Below are 24,917 nucleotides of genomic sequence, written 5' to 3'. Positions count from 1 at the left end.
GTGAGGAATGTGGAGATCCGCAAAGAGTGCAAGGCTGATGTAAGCGTAATGAGTAAGATTAAGAAAGGGACGCTTAGATGGTTTGGGCATGTAGAGCGAATGAGCGAAGATAGGAGTGTAAGGAGGATATATGATGCAAATGCGAATGGTAGCAGAAGTCGGGGACGCCCGAGGAAGACATGGCACGATCAAGTGAATCAGATACTAGAGTCGGGCCATGTCAAGAGTCAGAATAATAGAAGAGTATGTATGAGACGATGTATGAATGTGAATGAGGCAAGAAGTGTGTGCCAAGACCGAGTTGTTTGGCGGTCCGTCCTCTCTGCCTACCCCTGCGGGGAAACGGCGTGATGGTTAGTTAGTTAGTTAGTTAGTTCATTGGCTTTTAGGTAGTCGGCACATTACGCTATACGCATCATGGCTGGTCTATTTGGTCATATCATATCGCTCGCCATACACTACCAATGGGAATGTATGGTGAGCGATATTCTGAAATAGGCCAAGCCACGAAAAAAAAGCGCTTATAGCGTGGTCTGTCACAGGCTTAAACGATAGTTAGCAGTTTATCTGTTTTCGTATCAATATTCAGAGGTACCTATGAGTTTTTAAATGAGCGCGGGCGAATCTAAAACCAAATGTTCGAAAATCTCCAGCGCTCAAAGCATTTGTTGTAAATGTCTTGGCACTCCAGTAGGTAAGTTGTTGTACTATTCATACTAATGTTAAGTGCACATATTGTGCCATTGAAATCTGGAATAAAATATTAGACTATTCTCTGACAAATCTATGTCGAGGTCCTGTCGGTCCTTACTTACTATTAATAATACCTATAATTCGAATTACATGAATAATACAGGCAAATCAATTTATTTTTATCCATCCAATACACCACTATACATGCAAAAAATCTCTACTACATACTATCCATTTTGATATGATAAAACTGCTCATTGCTCTAAACTAGTATTTATTTTAATATTTTTATTTTATTTTAATATTCCCCTCAAATCGTGTGTGATAGGTATTAATATTCTCGTATATTCCTCAAAATAAAGTTTCTTGGAACTGAATAAAGCCTCGCAAGGATTTTGCCTCTTTGCCTCTTTGCTCCCCCTTTGAGCGAAAATACACTCGGCGGTATCTCGTTTCACTTGTTGCCCTACACCGAGCTTTCTTCTCGTCGCGCGTCGCGCGGAAGCTTTGGTTACAGCCAGGAATCGCTGCTTCGTTACTTCTCTTTAAAGCGCTTCTAACACAGCGATCCGACTGTAACGCTATTCCCACGAAAAAAAACAGGATACTGGATTTCGTGTCTTGAATGAACAAGTCATGGAAATTTCGCTTTTTGAGACGTAATAGTTGTTACTCGGTAATCTGAGTGTCGCATTCTCTATGGCCTAAGGGTTCAGTAAGAAGTGATACAAATCAATGATTTGTTCTTCGATTACTTATCGATGTTCTTCCGTTTTAGTAGGCTATAATCTACTCACTACTGCATGCACGTGAGACTTGTATCATTCGCAGTGGGACCAAAATAGACAAATCACAAATACAGAGTCTGTGCCTGAATTCTGTTTTTGGTGCCCTCTCCTTTCGGAGGATTATCACAGAGGCCGTATTCAACCTTGCGTACTGCAATCTGGAAGAACTTGGCGCAACTGCACTCGATCTAGTCAAGTTTCGAAGCCGTATAAACTATACAATGTTCTACTAAGTCTTCTTCTATCATTCTTCCGCCGGATTGGAAATGGATAGTTGGGAAATATTGTATTTTTCTCCATTCACCAGGGTTATTCTGAGATTATCTTCCACTCTTCAGGTTCAGGCACAAGTCACCAAATCACAACACACATTTTTGAGATACAAACTGCAAATCTGAAAGCTAAAATATGTTGTTTTAAATTATAAAAATTTATCTAATCTCATAATAAATAATAAATTAAAACATATTATTTGTAATAAGTATTTACTTTGTGGCTCGTCATAATTTACAATAAAAGATATAAATTTCTTTTAGACCACTTTAATATGGTCTAAAACATTAAAGTGGTCTAAAACAAATTTATATCTTTTATTGTAAAATAAATTAAAAATTAAAAACATTCGAGTTAGATTATTTCTCTAATATTCAAGTTCAGACATCTAAAAACTTGTGCATGTTGTCGGTGATTTTTGCCTGAACGGCGACGATTTGTTCACGCTGGGATTTTAACCACCGCACCGGGCCCGAAGACTACCTTTCCTCCTTAGCAGCCATATAAGAAGTTTATGTTGACGAAATTCCTCCATTTATATATAAAAGTTATTAGTTAGTTTTGGGAACTTTAGCCGATCCTAAATTTCTGATAATTTATGCATTATATGAATTATTAAACCGATATTGAGAGCCTTTAAAACTTTTGCGTCTGATAGTAGTTACAAACTTACAAGCATAAAAAGCAATTATACTTACAAGCACAAAACAACAAGGTAAAAAACTGAGTATAATCGATACCTTCATAATTACCATGTCCACAAAACAAAATTCGATATTATTTTATTTTAATCATAATTAAATTTTAAAACGCAGAAATTAAAAGTTTTTTTTACACATTCGCTGCAAGGAACTTGTGTTGATTTGTTCCTTTCCCGTAATTCGTGGCTCGGTCGTGGAATTTGATCCTGTTTATAAAAATAATTATAATTCGCACCCTTATGCTGTTGTTATGTTGTTTGACTTTTGGAGTATCGAGTCTTATTGTAAGTGTACATTTTACATATCTGCTCTTGATGGATAGGTACTTACTGCAAAGCTGTCCAAATCACAGGCTGAAGGAGGCTAAAACGCAACGCGGCTTATCTTCATTAATCTACTTGTAAATGTAACTAATTTAATCGTAGAAAATAGTTTCTTGTGTTAATTTTGATGGAAACTGCTAGTTTCTCTGAAAGGTACGTTCAAGGAGAATGATTAAACATAACACTTATGCTCAATACGCTGAAGAACCAACAACGTGCAATATATTTCCAGTGAAATTGATTGGCAACATCCTTCGGTCGTTTGCATCTAGGTGGGTCAAATAAAGTGCACGTTTCCAGGGAATTTGCAGTCGTAGAAAACACGTTGGCAGCTGTGTTGAAGCGCTATTGCACAACTGACACGTGATGAATTCTCGGTAAATGGAAAATGCATTTCCGCGAACATCGGGCGCTCGGAACTTTCATAGTTTGATGGGTGCCCAGTGTTCAAAAACGGCTTACGGCCGCTGCCGACTATTTTTCGTACGATATTTACCACTCTCTCCTCTGTGGACGAAAATATTATCAAAATATCAACGTTTTATCGATTTGTATATGTATCACCTGTAAGAGAATACCAACATTTAAATTAAATATAGCATATTTTACGAATATATTTATTACTATCGACTGGTTTTGGAAGAACTTCCTATAAATTTATAAATCTGCTCTAAAGAATTAGGACTATTTTGTTGCATATTTTAAATGAGAATACCGCACAAGAGTCCCAACTGCTCCCAACCGTTTAGTTCCAGTGAGACTACGGCATCCCCAATTGGGATATGTTATGATGCTGAAGGTAGTGGGAAGTGGAAGAGGAAGGTGGGGAAGTACCGGGCTATTCAGATCTGGTCCACTACGGACGACAATGCCATTTCAAGCAACGTTTCATTTCTGAAAGGTATTCTTTCACCAGGGCGATACTGAGAGTATCTCTCACTCAAGAACGTGCCGCAAATATACTAGATATCTATTATTTCTCATTATCAATTTATTGTGAAATAACTCAATTTTTTTTAATAAAATTTACTTGAGCAGGCCGGGATTTGAACCCGTGATCTCCAGATTCGTAGTCGAGATCCTTACCCCTCGACCACAGGTCAGAGTTTGAACAATTCTTCAAATTCCAAAGTTAATTTTCAACTTCTACGAATGTTCTATTCAAGTTTTGTTACTATTTCAGTTTTGTGAAACAACTGGCCAATAATTACATTACAACAGATCTTGAAAAGAACCTTTACAAAACTTGAAAATGAAATTTGGTGAATTGTTTAAACTCCAACCTCCGTGGTCGAGGGGTAAGGATCTCGACTACGAATCCGGATTCAAATTGGGTTTAAATTCCGGCGTACTCAACTAAATTTTATTAAACAAATTTGTGTTGTTTCGCAATACATTAATAGTGTCACTGGATCTGAACGGTCTAACGATGGAACTAACACATTAATTCATAATCTCACTAGATCTGAACGGTTTAACGATGGAACTAACACATTAATTCATAATCTCACTGGATCTGAACGGTTTAAAGATGGAACTAACACATTAATTCATAATCTCACTGGATCTGAACGGTCTAACAATGGAACTAACACATTAATTCATAATCTCAGTGGATCTGAACTGTCTAACGATGGAACTAACACATTAATTCATAATCTCACTGGATCTGAACGGTCTAACGATGGAACTAACACATTAATTCATAATCTCACTAGATCTGAACGGTTTAACGATGGAACTAACACATTAATTCATAATCTCACTGGATCTGAACGGTTTAAAGATGGAACTAACACATTAATTCATAATCTCACTGGATCTGAACGGTCTAACAATGGAACTAACACATTAATTCATAATCTCAGTGGATCTGAACTGTCTAACGATGGAACTAACACATTAATTCATAATCTCACTGGATCTGAACGGTCTAACGATGGAACTAACACATTAATTCATAATCAACACTCATCTGAACGGTCTAACGATGGAACTAACACATAAATTCACAATCTCACTCGATCTGAACGGTCTAACGATGGAACTAACACATTAATTCATAGTCTTACTGGATTTGAACGGTCATCTAAATTTGATGAATTGTTCAAATTTTGTGAAACAACTGTCCTAAATCTTATATGATGATGCCACGGCTTTCTTCTTCCCCCCTTTCCGGGCCAGGGGCGGTGCGGGAATTCTCGGAACCATCTCCCGGGATCGGCGCTGCACCACTTTGTTATTTGGTCTGGATTCCTTCTCCAAGAATCCAGGGGCGGACTTGCAAAAAAAATAAACGAATAAATATGAAGCGATGCGCTTTTCATTTTTACATGACATTTTATTGGCGTTCTCCGCATATCTTAACTGATAATTGCGGACTTGTGTAAACAATCAATCAACTTCCACTTTATTTTCCTGGAAAACGTTAAAAATTCCGACCTACGTTTAATTAATACTAATATATATATACTTAGGTATTAGGTTAATTAAAATACTTGTCATTTTTTTGCCTAGCTTACTTTAACTCTACTTATAGTTACATAAAAAACTAGTGTAGTATGAAACATATACTTAAAAATAATAAATTAATCATACTACTTGCAATTTTTTTATTTTATCCAGGTACAGACAGCGCCTTAGTTTTATATTTATATATTTAAGTTGACCACATTGGAAGTCTATGCGCAAAATTTATCAACATCCTACGAGATTTTCAATTATTCCTCGAAAACTTATGGAATCGAACTGGCTGAATCACTTGTTGCAAAAATTTTAGATGCTTATTATTACTGTTTTCACTATTATTATTATTTATTTATTCTTTTGATATTTTTTACATTGTAGTTTAAACATCGACCGAATGTCGATGAGTACCTACATATATAAAATTCGTTTGGTTGTATATTTAGATACATAATGAAACTGAGGCCCAGCAGATCATTACCGACCTTGGCATCGACATTCTGCTCATCCAGGAGCAATATGTTTGGCAAGTTGGTTTATCATATATTGATTTTACAATGTAATTCTTATAAATAACTGTTTGATTCCAAAACATAATAAAATAATATTTTTATACTTATCTAGAAGAAAAGTATGTTCTTACTTATTTAAAAATAATGGGAAAACATAAGCAGTTTAAAAAAAATAAATCCTTAAACTGGTAAATCACTCGGTGCCGCCCATGCCCAAACTCCGTAGCCTGTTTACAATGCCTGGCAATATGCATACGAGCCACCCTTAGCAGCACATTTCAGCCCCGGGGTGGAAGTTTTCCTGAGAGAATATTCTAAATATCCCTTTGTTCCCGGCTGTCCTAATCGAGTAGAGAGATTTCGGCGTACGCCTCTGTAAATTTAATATCTCGGCTTTACTCTAAGTCGAAATTCGAAAAGCATTTTATTAACCTCCTTGTAATATTTAATTGCTCGTAAATTTCTGATTTTAGTAAACTTTTTCAGAATGATGGTATTTGATATTGTTGTATTGCGGGTGTCCGAATCAAGAATGCTTCATCTCCATAAACCGCGACCGGTAGTTCGTACCAAACTTCGGCATCTCATGTAAATGAATTTTGATGATTTCGGTTTCACGTCGTTGCCACTATCAAATTCATTTGCCGACTAGGAACACAAAATGTCATATTCTTCTGCAACACATACACAAGCAACTATCAGACACGCTCACTAACCAATAGGATGCATGATCTGGGCAACAAGTTTGTGGTTGATATATTTATTGACTCCATTTTTAGAATTAAGCGTAATGTATACCAGCACTTCGTTGAATCCTGCAAATCATAGTAGCGTTGGTACAGTAGTTTTAGGTGATTTGTCTTATATGTAATATTTTTCTAGTTTCTATATTATTTTATGTCACTGTCACATGTTTTACTAATATTTTTTAATATTCAGTTTATCAGTTTACTGTTATATCATGCTTTAAAATTTTTGTATATAATTTTCATAGCTCACTAGTTTTATTCTATTCTTAAAATCCATGTTAAAGCCCGGCTGGGCGTAAAACCAAATAAAATAAAATATATCCATCCACAGACGAAGGACGAATACTTTCTTCTAGTCCATTCTCATGTCGGATATTTTTCTTAAAGAATGATGTACTAGTTGCGCATTAATTAATAGGTTAGTTCGAAAACATATTGATGTAGGTAAATTAAATATATGCAAATTACAATTGTTGAATATTCTTTTGTTAAGGAGTCTCCTGCTGTTATCATGGCAGCCAGCACCTGGCGATATACTAATAATATAATAATGTATGGGTAATGCAGCGAGAGTTAACTGCATTAAAAAAGCTTAGCATTGCAAGTATTTGTGCATCGGTATACGCTTCCACCGGCCAGTAACTGCCCTTTGTCTTGTTTACGCCTACTTATTGTCACTACCGGAAGAGGAACAGCAACTGTATATGATGCTTTTAAAATAATATTGTCATAAAGTTTACAGCGTGTCCTATTCATATCAGTTCCAGTTCGATCGAGTGCATGATTTTGCGAGTGAAATAATCTCAGTTTTCATTATTTTAAGTTCACATCGTTGGATTTATTTGTTTCAGTTTTTCTGCTAAAATTTGTTTATTTTTACTTTTCATCTCATTTATTCACCGAACTTTGTGTACTACTAATAAATATAGGAAATCGATTGTATTTTGGTAAAACCCTTCAAGCCGTATTTTTTTGGGTAAGTCACTTTTCAGTGGTTTCATACAGAACAGATTTCAAATGTAAAGATCTTTTTGGTGATTAAGGCATTTTTAATGCTAAAAACTAAATTTATGCGATTTATTGGGATATTTTGTTAGATGAACTACTCAACCCTCAAATTTTTTATAACTATAAATAGAATTTAATATTTAACATAAAAAATTTGAAAAACAGATAACCGCTTTCAAATGAACTTCATGATTTTTAATTAGTTTTACGAATCCGTAAATATTCGTTTCTATCGTCTCCTGTAAAGTTTTAATTTTGTGACTTGAAGGGTTTTACCAAACCACAGTCGATATAATATCCAGCTGATGCTGATAATACGTGCACATATCTGTCAATATAGATATGTTTTCCATTAATCTAATGATGAACCGACTCAAACATGCATTATCTTCAAACTCCGAATTGTGAAATAATTAATTGTTGTTATTTTTATTTTAAAGTCTAAACGAAAGATGCTGTATACGAGTAGGTACTTTTAGAAATCAACTAAGGTTGATAGACCTACAGCAAAGGTCAGAGCATTTATAATCTTAATTTGAATATTGATTCATGTTCTGTTCCTTATTTCGTAGCACAAAAATCCTGTATTTTTTTTAAGCATTTTCAGTTCTATTTTTCACTAGTTTAATTGAAATTAGTCAGAAATTACATTTTATCACATACTCGTACATCAAGTGCCTATTGTGGGGATTAAATATTATCAGAATCTGTGTTATTCAGCACGTCAAATATTGATGAAATCGTGATTTATCTATAATTCACAAGTGGCCCCAATGGTAACTAAACCCATTTTCGGTCAAATATCACATACACCCTTTAGGCTTAGGACCCTCGATATAATAACATGAAATAATTATCGTAGATACTTATTTGTTACCTTTGTAAAATAAATCAGTTATTTAGTTCGGCAGTGCGCGGTTAATAGAATATTTTCTATGTCAATAGGTTATTTAGAATCCAGCAAGGGTTTGAAATCGGTTCTCTTACGTGATTTGTTTTTATGGTATTCGTGCTCGCTGATACGGGATCCATTGTTCTTAATTTGAATGAGCTTAAGCTAAAAAAGAGTAGTAAATCAATATTCGTGTTTCACGGTTCCCTTTTTTATTTCGACGTAGTATGTGAAATTCGTTCAGAGGTCTATTAAAAGTTTTCAGTGTTTTTTAGTTAATTGAATTCGGTTAATAGTTAAGATATGCGATATGATTTGGTTTTTATTAGCTTTACTTTGATAACTGGTACCGTACCTTTAAAATTTTCAAAAATTGGAGCATTTGCAGAATTGTGCAACCATTGCCATACTAACTTTCCCGTAACTATAACATAGATCAACTCTAGCAAGCAGAGTAAGCTAGCCATAGTACGATACTTTGTAGATATTAAAAAGTTCATTGCTTAGTTGGATGCCTGCTTATTGAAATCTTTCTAACTTTTGAAGAGCTTTTGTTCAACATTGAATTTTAATGCGGGTTACCTAATTTTTTCTCGTTCTATCTTCATTTTTATCGGTGTGGCGTGAAAGGTGGTGTCACTTTCCTCAAAACACGGTTTAATTTCCAAAACTTTGATTCCACCGTCATACATGCATTAAAATCTTTACGATTTCAGCACCTCAAATGTCCAAACCCTCCAATATTACAATCTCTGCCTTTGACCCATGAGCCATGCACCATTCGGCGTCGTGTGCGGTTCACTTTGATGCGCCCTCTTCATTACACTGGTCATGTGGAGGGCCCTCGGGGCCGGGCGGAGCAAGCCTCGAGTGCCCCTTCAACTATTTACTCGAGACGAAGACGCCACTTAAAATCTGCCCGGTCTGATGATTATAATAATATTACAAGGAAGGTTGAAGCCCTTTGTCAATTTTTGAATGAATGTCCTTACGTCGAGGCGAAAGGTTATAAGGACTCAGTAAAGGGTTTGCGATGAGTATCTATTCACCAGGTCCTGGCCGTGTGTAGATGTAGAGCCAATTAAAGTAGGCCGCTCGGAGCGGCTACTCCAATTGGCTCCGGCTATCTTACTAAGTTACTACTGTGTACTAACGCAACCCCCGACTCAAAAGTTAAATGAGAAGACTACTATGCTATGGAGAACATGTGTCACATTGCGTCTTAGCGCCTTTGAAATACAGTGCACTAACTAACGTTGTTCAAACATGTAGATGATTTTCCAGACTATACTGATCACAAATGTTTAAAAGTGGGCTCATCATGATAGCTCGGTTTGGCAGAAAATCCTTTTAAAAGTTCTATCTAAACTAAAAAAACACTCTTTACTTGAATCAGCTTATCTAAAGAGTCAGCAGATGTAACACGGAAATATGACATAATAATTACAAAACATGTGTATAGAGCCGTTTTGTGCTATTTCACTTCAAGTGCGCCAATGAGTTGCTATCACAAACGCCGGGCAAAACCATCAACTTATGTAATATTCAATAGCACAATACTACTATTTTTATGACACTCACTATACTATAAGATTGCAAACCGTGTAACTACTTGGAAAAAAACGTGCTTAACTTTGTTTCTTATCTCAAATACACCATCTCGGGCGATTACACATCTCAACAGACAAACTTATAAAGCAATTACGATTTTCTTCTGGTGTGAAGTTGTTATGCAATATTTAAAAAAAAAAGATACATGCAAACATCTTTGGTCCTTTGCTAAATTAGTCAAAGTTTTTATTTTAACATGAATATTTTATAGTCACTCCATTTTCAATATATACGACAACAGTACTTAAATTACTCAATAAACATTAACTAGGAGACTGAAAAACTGAAAAAATATATGAATAACCTATTTTTTATTGTAATTTATCACACTCAAATAACACTAGTACCTACGTACAATCCTACTTTCAAAATAAAATGCAGAATTTTTAAATTACATGAAATTAAATTATAAATTCCTATAATTTGTAGTTTAGTCTAGCTAACCATAACCCTACTTTTTGGTACATTAAGGATGGATTGTTTTACAGAATTTGAATAATTCATCAAATTTCAAAGTTAATTTTCAAGTTCTGTTATTATTTCAGTTCTGGGAAAATAAATTATATACCAACAGAACTTAAATAGAACCTTTACTGGAAAATTAAGTTTAAATTCTGTGAAACAACCATCCTTTTTTTTTTTTTTAACATTATTTCTGGCTTTCACCCTTCAAGAGTGTTCTTGGCCATCATTTAAAATTATTGAGAAATGAAAGGTGAATTTAAATATTAATTTTATTTAAATGGGCAAATTTCAAAATTATAATGAAAATTGGAGTCGAGTTCAGACTTAGAAGAGATGAGATGTTGAATGGAGGGGAGGCAATTTTAGATAAGGCTTGATAGAAGAGAGGATATTTGTTTAGAGAGGGACAACCAAAAAATATGTGATCTAAAGTTCCCACTTCTAGACCACAGAATGTACAATCTGGGGAGTCAACAACGTGAATTTTAAAAAGATGGGAAGGAACGGAACAATGTCCGATCCTCATTCGAATGAGTGAAGAAATTTCTTTTTTTGAAAAATGAGGGAATTGCTGAAACCACGGTTTTGATGGAATAGTTCTTTGTATTGAGGCATAGCAGGCTCCCTTGGATTGACTAGCAATGTGCCAATACTCTGCCCAAACATTGCGGGATCTATCTTTGATGATGGAAAAAATGTCAGATAGGGGAATGTGGTTTACGAGGGTAACAACAGGGTTGGACGCTCCTTGTTTTGCCAAGGCATCCGCAATATTATTACCCATGATACCAACATGTCCAGGAATCCAAATCAGAGTTACAGTTTTACCAGAGCTTTGAATGGAGGCTATCATCTCTCGAATAAGGCATACAAAGTGATCATCAGGATGAAGAAGAGGACTGGATTTAAGTTTTTGGAGAACCATCCTTAAACTAGTAAATTATAATTTAACCCCTCCAGCGTTTTGGGGTCGTGTATGACCGGGCGTCCATATTTTATAAAAGTATTTTTATCGTTTTGATCAGGCGGAAAAACGTATTTTTTTTATGTTAGAAAAATAAATGATAATACTTTCGGTAACAATCGGTTTAACTTTCAACATTATTTTGTTATTCTCTATTAAGTTACAGTTTTCTTACAAATTCCGCAAAAAAACTAACATGGTTTCGAAATATCGAGTTCTCTCAATTTTTTTTTGTAAAAATTAGGTTAAATCTGGGTAGCGTTTTTGACATCATTTTTCACGTTTGATTTTAAAATTTTATTACTTAAATAGTAATGTTTATTTTAAATACGTACACCGGAAAGATAGTTTTACCTAGTTCACGAACGATATGCAATTACTGACAAAAATAGTACAATTATATTGGCTCTATAAATCCTTTATGCCCAGCAGCATCAATTACAGATCCACAATTAAATCAATTAACTAGGTAATCGAAAGATATTCAATGTTTCAATCGGTTTCAGTTATCCAAACCAAACTGTTAAAAATGGTCACGCGAACAAATTTCTAACCGTATTATAAAAAAATCCACTCGCTTAGGGTTTGCTATTCTGTTGCCTATGCATAGCATATAAGCATTAGTCGTTATTGTGCTTTGGATGCTCTTGTCGATACGTATTTGGCCTAGGCAGAATTAGGTAGGTGGGTCTGAATGCGCATACGCGAATATCAAACTCTTTCCGGCTTCGTGGATACGGAATAAAACTCCACTCCGCACTGCTGCTGGTGTCTGTGTGTTTACGCATTATATTACGTATTTCGACCCGCTCCGTGCGTCGCGTCGTGTTGTTGTGTGTATGCTGTTGTTGTGTGTGCTGTTGTTGTGTGTGCTGTTGTTGTTTGTGTTGTCACGGTGTCATTAAACTGTAGTAGCTAGTTTACGACTAGAAAAAATAAGTCGATTTTTTTAATTCACTATAAATAAAAAATTCAGAATCCAAATATGTATGAAGGGGCCACGCCTAATACTTACCTTTGTAAAAATAATGGGATAAAATAAAGAGTAAAAAAAATTGTTTACCTAATTGAACGAATGCTAATCTGAAACTCGTTCAATTATTATTATTCCATCTTCCGTTGAAACCGGTAGGACAGTTGACAGCCGGCAGATTGCAGCAGCAACGTGCCGGACTAGGACTTGAGGATGTGGGTCGCAGGTCGCAGTGGAAATAAGTGGTATTAATCGCGCCCCTATTGTACAGTGGGGATGCGCTGTGGATCTATCACGCCGCGCCGCCGGGGCGGAAAACATCCGGGCCTACGAGGGAGGTATTTCTATGAAGCCTTCAAATGAGTAAGGCTTATCTGCGGTATGCATTTTTATTTACAGACAATAGAGCTTATAGAGAAACGGGTGGTATCTCATTTTAATTGGTTTAGTTAGAGGTAGGTCTACATACAACAAATATTTGTTTAAACGTGCATGTTTTCAAGTAATCATAACTTCGACAAGAACAGAAACAGCTCGACAGCAGTACATAATGATTTTTAGTGATGATACCTACGCTAATTAGGCGGGATAAAATTTTACCTACCTATTTCTTCACGGAAAAAAGTGAGTATTGCTCGGTAATTCAGTTGAAAACGGGATTGCAGGTCTTCTGATAAACTTTTAGTAAATGAAGAATATATCACGTGTTCATCCGAATATTTTCGCATATCGTCATGATATATTATCAGGGCAAATGCATTTAATCCGGATTACCAATAATTTGAAGAGATTCTTAATAAATTAACAATATTTTTTTCGCTCGGTTTTCTCTTCGGCGAAATTCTGACTTCTTTGAACTGCTTTTTGTATTGTGCTTGGTATTTTTCATAATTATGAATTATTTAAACAATTTACAAAACCCCTCAGTCCTCAAAATTTTAATTTTGAATGCAAACATAAAAAGTTTTTAAAATCGCTCACCTTACGTTTTGTTCGTCTAAACCAAAGATAATATGTAAACACTGAATTAAAATTACTGTTAACAAAAAACACATGTTTTATTAGATTAATGCATTATAAACATTATTGTCACCTTTTTTTGTTATTTGTTTTTGGGGTGTTATGCCGTGTTGCGCTAACTCCTTCTTTAGCCTTTTATTTTATAACACATCTGCCCTGATGATGGACACTGCAATGCTGTCCGAAACGTTGGCTAAATAAGGAGTTAGCGCAACACGGCATAACACCCCAAAAACAAATAACAAAAATACTTTTGGCCGTGAAAATCTTAAATCATTATTGTCACCTCATTGTTTTGTTGGTTCATATAAAAATAATTAGTAAAAATTCTCAATTTTCATAATTATAGTGTTAAGTAAGTGAGCATGGTGTTTTCTTTTTAATACCGCTTAGATTATATGTCTAACTATGACAGTAAGGAAGACGCAACGATTTCTATATGACCATATGAGCTGTTCCCAAAAGCGCACAAATTATCCAAAGGGGTTAAATCTTTTGTATCGTTATTTTTTTTTTGCTCGCAGTGCGGTAAGAACCGGCTCGAACAGTTTATTTTCACGAAATATTGGTACGCAGTTCTAGGATCTCTCCACCACACAAAGTAGCACTGCAATTGTGTACGAGTACATCAGTTCATGCGTCTCCAGAGAGTGCGGAGATTGTGACACAACTTTTCCGTAATAACGAAAATACTCAACAAGTATTAAATAGCTGGTTTTACGTTGTTACAAATAATACAGAAACACTTAATTATCAATGAGAATTATTTCATTATTATCATTATCATTATCCAACGAAGCAAGTTATGCCGATTGTGTAAGGGGTATTGTGACAACTTGAAGCCTGTGCGTGATTGTGATTTCGCAGATTTCTGTTATGCATTGCAATGGTTCATTCGTGCGTTTGCTTTACAAAAATGGAACAATTGCTTCGTTAGGTTTTCAGTATTGCGGTAAAGATCCACCTTCAATATGGTATGCCTACTTGTATTTTGGTAAATATACATCAGACACGATTAATACGGAAAAAAAAATTAAAACGTTTTGAATCAGTTTAATAAATTGGGAAACAATTATTGATCCACCTTCAATGTGGAATATCTACTCGTATTTTGGTAAATATATCTACAGATACATACATCGGACACGGTTAATACGCACAAATTATTTGAACACGCTTTCAATCAGTTTAATAACATTGGGAAACAACAATTCAATACATCAGCAAGATACCAGAAAACTATTAAAATCCCAAAATTTAACACTAAGCTCATTCAAAATACCTATCTTTATCTAGGCATAATTTATTTTAATAACCTTCCATTAAATTTAAAAAATATCGAAAATATTCAGGAATTTCACCTTAAATTAAAAAATTACCTTAAACTATTATAAGTCCAAAATACGTTTACTACTTACATCTAGAAGTAATATTGTTTAAATCTTGTGTTGTTTCTTTATAAATTATTTACCTTAATACTAACATGTACATAATTGAACTAGAATTCCCTCACCAAACACAAGAGCATTGTCTCTTTATGGTGAGGAAAGGCTACTTTTATTTCTATTGTTTTATATCTTTTTTTATCCTGTATACTTATCTATGTAAAAATATATGTTTTCAAATATTAAATTTAAAAAAAATAAAAAATTAAAAAAAACTATTTTAGTCACTGGAATGGAAAGTAATGCATTTTTAATAGTTATTTTGTGATTTTTCATTTGGCGGCACTTATTGATTTGAGTTTTTAGGTTAGTTTTTTCTTATCTTTTTTAACCCAAATTATGAACCTAATAACCTAAAATGGGTTCTTAGTTTGGGTTTAATAAAAAAAAAGAACATAAAAAACAATTAAAAAACATAAAGTCACACAATGGCGTGAAGGAAATACCACAAAATATGCGTATTTTTAACGAAATAGCTATTTAATTGCTTTATTTTTCATTTCCGGTTACTGAAACATACGTTTCTCGTTGTTATCCAATTAATACAAAGTCTTTTCAAAATACAAGTAATGTTTTAGAAGAAAATATGGGTAGATCAGGTTTACTTAGCAGTATTTACGTACCAACTTCTACACTATAAATATACGCAACTTTGAACCAGCTTCACTACAATTTGGCTGTCTAAAAGTGAGGTTATGTTGGGAAAGATTAATTTCTTCCGGTGCGGAAATAGCAAACATTCATACAAGAACACTCGCATTGAGTAATTATTACGACACGAAGCCGATCTTCGGTTCGCCATAAACGTATATTGTTTTCAATGGGAACGGCGTTCAATTTTGCTTCATTGTGTTTGTTCATGAGTTAATGGAATGAGAGACAATAATAAAATTGTAAATACGCGACTCCATGACATCAGATATGATGATGAAGGTTCGTGAATAATTTAAATGCCCAAAAAATGACTCCTTAATACCTTTTATTTTTACTAGATAGTACAAACTGCATCATATTTTGATTGATTACATCAATTTGGGTGGCGGGTAAGTGTACCACCGCCCCGCGAACCATTTATTGAATAATCAACACCTCTGCCATAGGTCACCCTAAGGGGTTCGTTACGTTTGGTGACCTAGCAGGGGTGTCCGGGTGAATGGGGTGAGGTTTATATAGGTTTTGGCGGCGGATGCGTTTGCGCACCTACTGCGTGGCGGGTCGAATCGGGAGAGCCGGACTCTTTGGACCCATCGCCTTGCATCGCAGTGGAAGGGATGGATTCATACGTCCGTCATTTCTGGACACATTAACCCCAGATTCCTACCGACTCCTCATACATTTTTCATTCTCATAACTTCATTTTTTTTCTTTCCATAAAAAGACCACCCACACAGCATCCTCGAAGATGGCATAGGTATGAGGGATTATTTTCTCCTCAGAACCTCCTGTGTGGGGAGGTAATTTAAAAAAAACTAATATCTTTTATGTCAGAAGAGTCCGGAGCTAGTGGGACTATGGCATTCCCAATAATTGGTGTTTTGTGAGTCTGCAGGACATGGGGAAGGGATGGTGATGTCGAAGGTAAAGGTTGGAAAGTCCCTGAGTATTCAGATCAAATACGAATAAGAATTTCATTTCAAGCAACCTTTCGATTTTGAATGGTGGTCTTTCTCAAGGCCGATAATGGTAACTCTCTTAACTACCCATTCACCCACTGGATATGACTAGACCATTGATGTATTATACTAGATTAGCCCTGTATATTTTTGTTATTTGTTTTTGGGGTGTTATGCCGTGTTGCGCTAACTCCTTCTTTAGCTAACGTTTCGGACAGCATTGCAGTGTCCATCATCAGGGCAGATGTGTTATTTATGCCCTGTATAGTTAAATTCATTTTTAAAATAACGCCACGTAAGCCGTACGTCACAAATATGGAGATGAACTTAACAACCCAACTCTGTTTAAACTCCTTGTACAAGCGTTCAAACTCGTAAGCGAAACCATGGAGAATTTGTTGTCAGAGGTGTTGTAATATGGACATAATTCAAATTTAAATATTTGGAACTCGGTTATTTTTGTGATTGAAAAAATGAACTTGCCCAGCATAGCTGAGAAGCAAAATAGACCAACAAAAGGTAAAACGCAATGCACAGTGCCCATTTCGCATTGCGACATAATGCGTGGGCCTTTTCATAAATGTGCATGTGAACCAAACCAAAATTGTGTTGGGGTTATTTTTAAATAAATATGTCGTGTCTAGTCTAATTTAGTCTATGGACTAGACACATTATTTCTGTATTTGTTTATCATAACTTTCGTTATGATGAATGAAGAAACAGATCAGAGTGAAACATACTCTCAGTATCGCCCTGGTGTAAGACCACCATTCAGCATTGAAAAGTTGCTCGAAATGGCTTTAGCCGTGTTGATCAGATTTGAATATCAAAGTACTCCCCCACCTTCCTCTTCCCCATCTTCTTTCACTCCCCACTATCTTCAGCCTCACAACATAACCCAATTAGGGATGCCATAGTCTCATTAGCTCCACACAGTTGATAGCAGTTGGGGACTCTAGTGCGGTATTCACACAAAAAAGATCGGCAGTGTAAATACATTTGGTGGCTTTTGTTTTATATATAATTTGAGATTTTCACGGCCAAGTATTATCGTTATAAAATTTTTCTTTTAATGCCGTGTTCTTCCTCCTTCTTTTGTTTTAGTTTAATAATTATGACCACATTTTTGTATTCTGATTTTGAGAAAAAAAGAAAGCACTTTTTCTCGAGTTACGAATAATCTGTCAATATTTGAATTCAATAAAGAATAAACTAAATATGTTGCTTGTGCAAAGACGGAAGACTTGAATCCACTCCGCCTGGGTGGGAACTTGAGGCATTTTTCAATTCAACCCCAAATAGGTGTATTAACTACTTTTTACGAACATAATACGGTTAAATTATTTTATACGTGAATGTTTTGCACTGTCGTATTATTTTTTTATTTCATCGCGGCTACGTTGGTAATACCCTTCCCTAGGAATGCAGCGGGAATGTGACCATTTTATATTGTACTTACACCTTCCGGTTTAGTGTTGTACCTCATACAAGATGCACCACAAATGTCCCATTCAAAATAAATTTGTCCCAACTATTGGGACATACTCGTATATATCTATATATTCCCTAACATTTTGTATTACTGAGAGGTGGTGAAGTGGTCAGGTGGTGAGGTGATGAGTATTGGCAATTATGAAAATATTCCGCGAAATTTTTTCTCTCTGAAATTGCTCTTTCATACCTCATTTAAGGTGGGAAACTTCAACATTCCATTTCATTTTTGGATTACATCGTACAAACTCATTCTGAAATTATGTCCTACCCAACGCTATTACGGTCAGCAGCCCTGCGGAGCCGGAGCAGATTACTTCCTGTGCAGAAGCATTCCTATTCCAAATCCCGCAGCCGCGGGCTAATGCACCAGGCTTATTTTGGTCCGAACCAGCTCCTCGTCTCGTCTCGTATTCCAAGCACCTGGCTCGCTTCCGTCACCGATGCCCGACAGGTTTGGTCAATCTGAAATGAAGTAGATCTGTCAAATGCGGAAAAACTAAAAGTAAATGTTGACGAGATAAACATAAATATAATTGTATAATTTTGGATCCAGGTAGAAATTTAAACCACTTATTTCGCCAGAAATGTTTATTGCAGAAGAGGAAGAAAATTATAAATCAACCTATTTATTGACTTTTAGCAGGGGAGCATTTATGGCGACATCTATTGAAAAAACTATCAACTTATTTATTAATTTCAGTCCGTTGGAAAGGCAAGCATCTACACACAGAGACATCTATGCAAAGCCAACAAACTCCAATTTCTAACATAAACTCCCCCCGAAAAAAGGATTGGAGGTCATTTTTTCTGAAACAAACCCCAAAACATAAGAATAAAAATTAAGCAGCTAAATATCTACATATATGCCAAAATTAATTTGGAAGAAACAAAAATAGTAATTATTTACTATTACTGTTAATACAAAAAAAAATTGATTAACAATAAATATTTGAAATAATAGGTAACCTATTTCTAAGCATAAGTTTAAACATAAGACTACTCTAAAAACGAAATGACAATTTCAAACTAACTAAAATTATACAAATTAATTATGAGATTAAAATTATTACTTTCGTTCAAATCAAATTCATGCAATTCACTAAGCTATTCTATACTATAATTTAACAACTAAGATAATTCCAATAACCTTGTTCTAACAGAAATCATAACAATAATCAAACATAAAACAAATAATATAGACAACACAACATGGAGCGCTGGTTTCCTGGTCATCCTTCTTAAGGGTTTGTGTTTTTCTATAGTTCATTACCACATTTATAATTAGTTTCTTCAGATGTATTTGTGTAGTTTGAAATTACATATAGCCAGCAGACTATCTCGGTTTATAAGCGTTCATTTTTAAAGTGTTTTTTTTTTCTTGGTATATACGGATCTACAATCCTTTTTTTATTTTGTACATTTTTTATCAAACTCGCAAGTTTTATTGTTATCCACTTTTTTATGCACTGTTTTTACCTTTTATTTATTATTATTTCTTCCTTATCTTCTTTTAATTTATTATTATTATTTTTTATTTTTATTTATGATAATACACAAAAATTTTATATTGTTTTTATCACGAAACTTTTTATATTGTTTTGCACAAAACCTTTTTTTATTTTGCGCTTACTCAGCGTCTGGTCCGTTGGGTGGGGGTGTCGACATTTTCAACTCCTCGTTGTCATCTATTGGCAACAGACAGATCTTTGATATGGCCCTCTGGATGATGCCTTTCGACGTGATGATGGTCGCCACGCGAACTCTTCCATCAGCGCCAGGATGAACGGCGCTCACACGTCCCAGCCTCCAGTAGCAAGAAGGGACGTTGTCCTCCTTTATTACGACCATGTCGCCAGACCGCATCTGCCTTTGATTCCTATTGGTCCATTTGCTTCTGGTTTGAAGTTCTGCTAAGTACTCCTTCCGCCACCTCGACCAGAAAAATTGTACAATCTGGATTAGTTTTTGGTAATTGTTTAATCGATTGAATGTGATATGTTCCAAATTTTGTTCTGGAATCGCCGCCAAACTAGTTCCTATTAGAAAGTGACCGGGAGTCAAGGGATTAAGGTCATAAGGATCATTTGATAAGGGAGACAGTGGCCTGGAGTTTAAGCAAGATTCAATTTGACACAACACCGTATTAATCTCTTCATAAGTTAATGAAGCGATACTGGTTATTCTTTTTAAGTGATGCTTAACTGACTTTATCCCAGCCTCCCAGAGCCCCCCAAAGTTCGGCGCACGAGCTGGTATAAATTGCCATTGTATTCCTAATGTGGATAAATAATTATCAATTTTATCATTAGACATATTTAAAAAATTATAAATTTCTCTTAGTTCATTATTAGCCGCTTTAAAATTGGTTGCATTGTCCGAGAACATTTTGCTTGGTCTACCACGACGCGAGATAAACCGTTTCAAAGAGTTTAAAAAACTCTCTGCGCTCAAGGACAGCACAGCTTCTAAGTGCACGGCTTTAGTGACCATGCATACGAATAAGCAAATATATGATTTAACGCTATGTGATTTTCTGTGAATACCCGACTTTATTAATATTGGTCCACAGTAGTCCACTCCTGTTATCTGAAATGGCCTACATTCAGTTATTCTTTCAGCTGGCAGGTCGGCCATCAACTGCTGTTCGGATTTGGGATTACATCTATAACAAATTATACATTTTTTTATTATTTTTTTTTACAATATTCCTTCCCTTAATCGGCCAAAATTTCATTCTAATCAACGCCAATAATGACTGCGTTCCCGAGTGTAAGTTCAAGTAATGATAGTGTTTTACAATTAACTCTGTTAATTTATGATGCGAAGGTAACAAAATTGGGTGCTGCTGGCCTTCGGTTACCATTTTACCTTTGGAGAGCCTTCCCCCCACACGAATTAGATCCCTTTCAATAAAAGGATCTAATGACTTTAGTGCACTATTCCTAGGTATATTACCTCCATTATTTAAAGCTCGAATTTCGTCTCTGAAACAGTATGATTGCGCCCGAGATATTAATTTGTTTACTGAATTTTCCAACTCACTAACTGTCAATTTACTATAGCGGCGCTGCGAAGGGTTTCTACAATTAAAAATAAATCTATTAATGTATGCTGTTACTCTCTGTAATTTGGAAAAATTGGAATATCTATCAAAAATGTCCCAGTCCTGTTTCACAGCAGACAACAGTGCCGAGCTTGTTTTGATCTCTGGTGGATCAATACAAAATGAGTTAGAATTTGGCCAGCACGCTGAATCCAACGTCAGCCAATCTGGACCATGCCACCAAATGCTGGAAATTAATAACTGTGAAACGCCGATTCCTCTGGAAAGCACGTCTGCTGCATTGTCTTCTGACCGTACATGGTTCCATTGCTCCGGCTGACTGGTTTCCTGGATTTCCGCCACTCTATTAGCAACGAAAGTGTTCCATCTTACTGGCTGATCCCTGATCCAGCACAGTACTATTTGGGAATCACACCAGTATGTAGTAGGTATATCCGGAGTACATAGAGCATCTTTAATGTAATTCACTAGTCTTGTCAGTAATACGGCTCCACATAATTCTAACTTGGGTAGAGAAACACTTTTCAAAGGCGCTACCCGTGATTTGGACATTATCAAATTGGAGTACTTCTTACCCAATTTGTCAGTAGACACCATATAAACACAGGACGAATATGCCTTTTCTGAGGCGTCACAAAATCCATGTAGCTGTAAATTTACATGATCTTGACATATTATCTTTCTACCTATTCTTAAATTATTTAATTGAGGCAGTTCATTCACATATACTTCCCATGTCTTCAACATATTATATGGAATGGGCTCATCCCATTGAAGCTTTGCCTGCCACAATTTTTGCATCAATAATTTAGCAATAACAGTAACAGGACCTATTAATCCTAACGGGTCAAATATGGACGCAATGCATGACAGTATTTGTCGTTTGCTATTAATTGGATTTTTTAATAACTTCACTGTGTATAGGAAATTATCCTGCTGATTGTTCCAAGACAGGCCTAATATTTTGTTGTCATTTGAATCTGTACTAATAATCATATCTGACATGTTTTCTTCCTTCGAACATAACGAGGGCAAATTCGACCGCCATTTCCTTAAGTTCATCCCAGCGGATGCCATGATGGATATTAGTTGTTCTTTAATTATTAAACAGTTTTCTTCAGTTTCATCTCCAGTAATTAAATCATCCACATAAAAATTATTCTTTATAATCTGACTGACCTTGTGGTTTGATGATATATTTTCATTTCCCAGCTGTTGGAGGCATCTAGTTGCCAAAAATGATGACGGCCCCAGACCGTAGGTAACGGTGTTAAGTCGATAATGCTGAATTTCCTCCTCCGGGAAATTTTTCCATACTATTCGCTGTAGATCTCTGTCTTCGGGTCGCACCAATATTTGCCTGTACATTTTCTCAATGTCGGCTGTTATCGCGTACTGGTGTTTTCTGAAACATATCAATTGTGCGGCTAAATCTTTCTGTAAAACAGGTCCTATCATGAGAGCATCGTTTAACGATATACCATTGGATGATTTTGCTGAACCGTCAAATACCACTCGAGTCTTAGTGGTAGTGCTCGATTCTTTCAATACTGCATGATGTGGCAAATAAAAATAACAATCTTCATTAGAAGGTGCTTCGCACCGGGTCATGTGACCCAAGTCTATATATTCTTGCATGAATTCTTTATATTTTTTCATCAGGTCAGGATTTGAAGAAAATTTCCTTTGCAAATTGCAAAGTCTTTTTTCCGCCATGGGCAGCGTTTCTCCCAACTGTTTAACACAGGGGCGCTGTGGTAAGCTTACCATGAAACGACCATTGTCATTCCTTTTATAAGTGTCCTTGAAAATCTCCTCGCACGCTCGCTCCTCATGGCTCCTGTGCTTCACCGGTTGGAATTCTTCTAATTTCCAGAAGTTTTCAATCTGTTTATGGATTATATTTAATGATAGTTGACAAGATTTTACTGGCCTTTTTATTTTTGTTGTGACGATGGGTCCTGACACCAGCCATCCGAATTCAGTTCTCTGTAATATGGGTCCTGAGTCTCCATTTCGAAGTTGATCTTGCTTCATAATTTCCCAAAAGATTTCCGCTCCGAGTAGCATATCTATGGAGCTTGTTTCATAGAAGGCAGGATCCGCTAACTGAAGACCATCAGGTATGTTGGCATCCTTTTTCTGTAAAGAAATTTGCGGCAGATGACTTGTTACTTCTTTCAAAACGAGACATTCTATGTCTCTTTCATACGGTGAATAGTTCGAGAAAATTCTTAAATTTATGCTATTTTTAATATTCAATATTTTGTTTTGGATTCCGGTAATCGGTATGTTTGCCCTTTTGGGTTTTAATTGCAACCTTGTTGCAAATTCTTCTGTTATAAAATTGGATTGAGAACCACTATCCAATAAAACTCTAGCCTTAATCAAATTTCCGTTATTATTCAACACTTTAATAACGGCGGTAGATAACAAAACAAAACTATTAGATATTTTCGTAGAGTGATTTGTAACTAAAGGTTCATTATTTGATGTTGATGGTGAATCCTTATCCTGAGACTTCGAATTATCTGTTTCCTTTTTTAAATGCAACAAAGTATTGTGCGAGTTATTTTCGCATATACGACAATTGTATTTACTTTTACATTCTTTTAGCTTATGACCCAAGCACAAACATTTCAAACACGCATTTACTTGACGTATCTTTATAATTCTATCCTTAGTATTTAATATTAAAAATTTTTTACAATTATAAACCTTATGATCGCCTTTGCAAATAATACATTTTGTCATTTGAGGCGTTAAAGAAATCATAGCTTCTTTTCGGTATTTGAAAGGAAAAGTTTTATTTTGATTAAATTTTCCTTCAGTAATCCCAGCAAATTCTAAAATCTGAACTCGATCTGATAAATATTTTATAAACTCTTTATATGTGGGTAGATTCTCTTTTGTGGCAAATACTTCCCAATGATGTCGAGTTTCACTATCTAGTTTTCGCGACAATAAATATATTAACATGATATCCCAATTTTCGGTGGGTATATTTAACTTATTTAACGATTTTAAATGTAATTCGGATTCATCGATAAGATTCCTTAATGCTACGGAATTTTCAAATTTTATTTCAGGCAATTTAAATAATGCTTCAACGTGCTTATGTATAATAATTTTTATATTTTGATAGCGAGAAGTTAACATTTCCCATGCAGTATGATAGTTCTCCTGGTTATTTGGAAGTGAGGTTAATAATTTAGCTGCGTCACCTTCGAGGCATGATCGCAGATAATACAATTTTTGAATAACTTCTAAAGATGGATTATTATCAACTAAAGCAACAAAAGTATCCCGAAAATTCAACCATTTTTCGTAACTCCCATTAAATTTTGGCAACTCAAGTATAGGCAAACGTATGTTATGTGATGTTGTATTCTGAACTTTATTTAACAATTTATCTTTAGCCTTAGCAACAAGATTATAATATAAATTTTCAAATGCTTGCCTTTCTGTTTTGGTTAATTCTTCCGGCGAAATTGCTTCTATGTTATCTTGTAATGAGTCGAAAGTGTCTAAAATTGGTTCAAGTTTCTTCAATCTGACTTCAATTTCAGATTGCGACAAATTATCACCGTTTATATATTCATTGAACCTAGTTAATTTCGCCTTGCAAATTCCACGCTGGTTAATCAAAGTTTTGAGATCCATTTTTAAATATCAAGAAAGGAGGTATTCACAGAACGTATTGTCAAATGATAATCACTTGTAATCAATCACTACACGTGCACTGTCCTTGCTCACAGAACTTTACTAACTAACCGATAAACAATGAATTTTATCTGAATTTTATAAATGCAACAGCTCGATGGCTGTCAAAAAGAAAACAATTTGACACTATTGTTATTCTC

The 24,917-nt window shown here is 35.3% G+C and overlaps 2 protein-coding genes across 4 annotated transcripts in view; one reads left to right on the top strand and one right to left on the bottom strand.

Moving 5' to 3' along the window:
* Positions 1-24,917, top strand: part of kuz (zinc-dependent metalloprotease kuz) — a 354,332-nt gene that overhangs the window by 226,939 nt on the left and 102,476 nt on the right. The gene's annotated exons all lie outside the window — the stretch shown is intronic.
* Positions 18,535-24,799, bottom strand: LOC149422982 (uncharacterized). 3 transcript variants are annotated; one of them, XR_016302276.1, is made up of 2 exons: positions 24,515-24,799; positions 18,535-23,196 (listed from the first exon to the last, which is right to left on the bottom strand). XR_016302276.1 is itself a non-coding variant. In XM_089632403.1 (2 exons), exons 1-2 carry the CDS (start codon positions 22,257-22,259, stop codon positions 19,617-19,619), a joined length of 1,062 nt encoding a protein of 353 aa, XP_089488529.1. In that variant the 5' UTR covers positions 22,260-24,799; the 3' UTR covers positions 18,540-19,616. The 3 variants fall into 3 exon arrangements, 2 of the variants coding, with proteins under 2 accessions (XP_089488529.1, XP_089488528.1); XM_089632403.1 differs by having other exon boundaries at positions 18,540-20,652; positions 22,234-24,799; XM_089632402.1 differs by having other exon boundaries at positions 18,540-20,652.

This window comes from Hesperophylax consimilis, chromosome 6 (assembly GCF_061612785.1).
Source record: "Hesperophylax consimilis isolate HC1 chromosome 6, BYU_Hcon_1.0, whole genome shotgun sequence".
Taxonomy (NCBI): domain Eukaryota; kingdom Metazoa; phylum Arthropoda; class Insecta; order Trichoptera; family Limnephilidae; genus Hesperophylax; species Hesperophylax consimilis.
Note: the sequence above shows the minus strand (reverse complement) of the source record. Positions and strands in the feature narration are given on the sequence as shown.

Coding starts and splice junctions, on each gene's coding strand:
- LOC149422982 (XM_089632402.1), bottom strand. CDS start 24,717: ATGGATCTCAAAACTTTGATTAACCAGCGTGGAATTTGCAAGGCGAAA. Junction 20,653..24,514: donor GAATTAACCAAAACAGAAAG/GCAAGCATTTGA, acceptor AATTTGTTATAG/ATGTAATCCCAAATCCGAAC.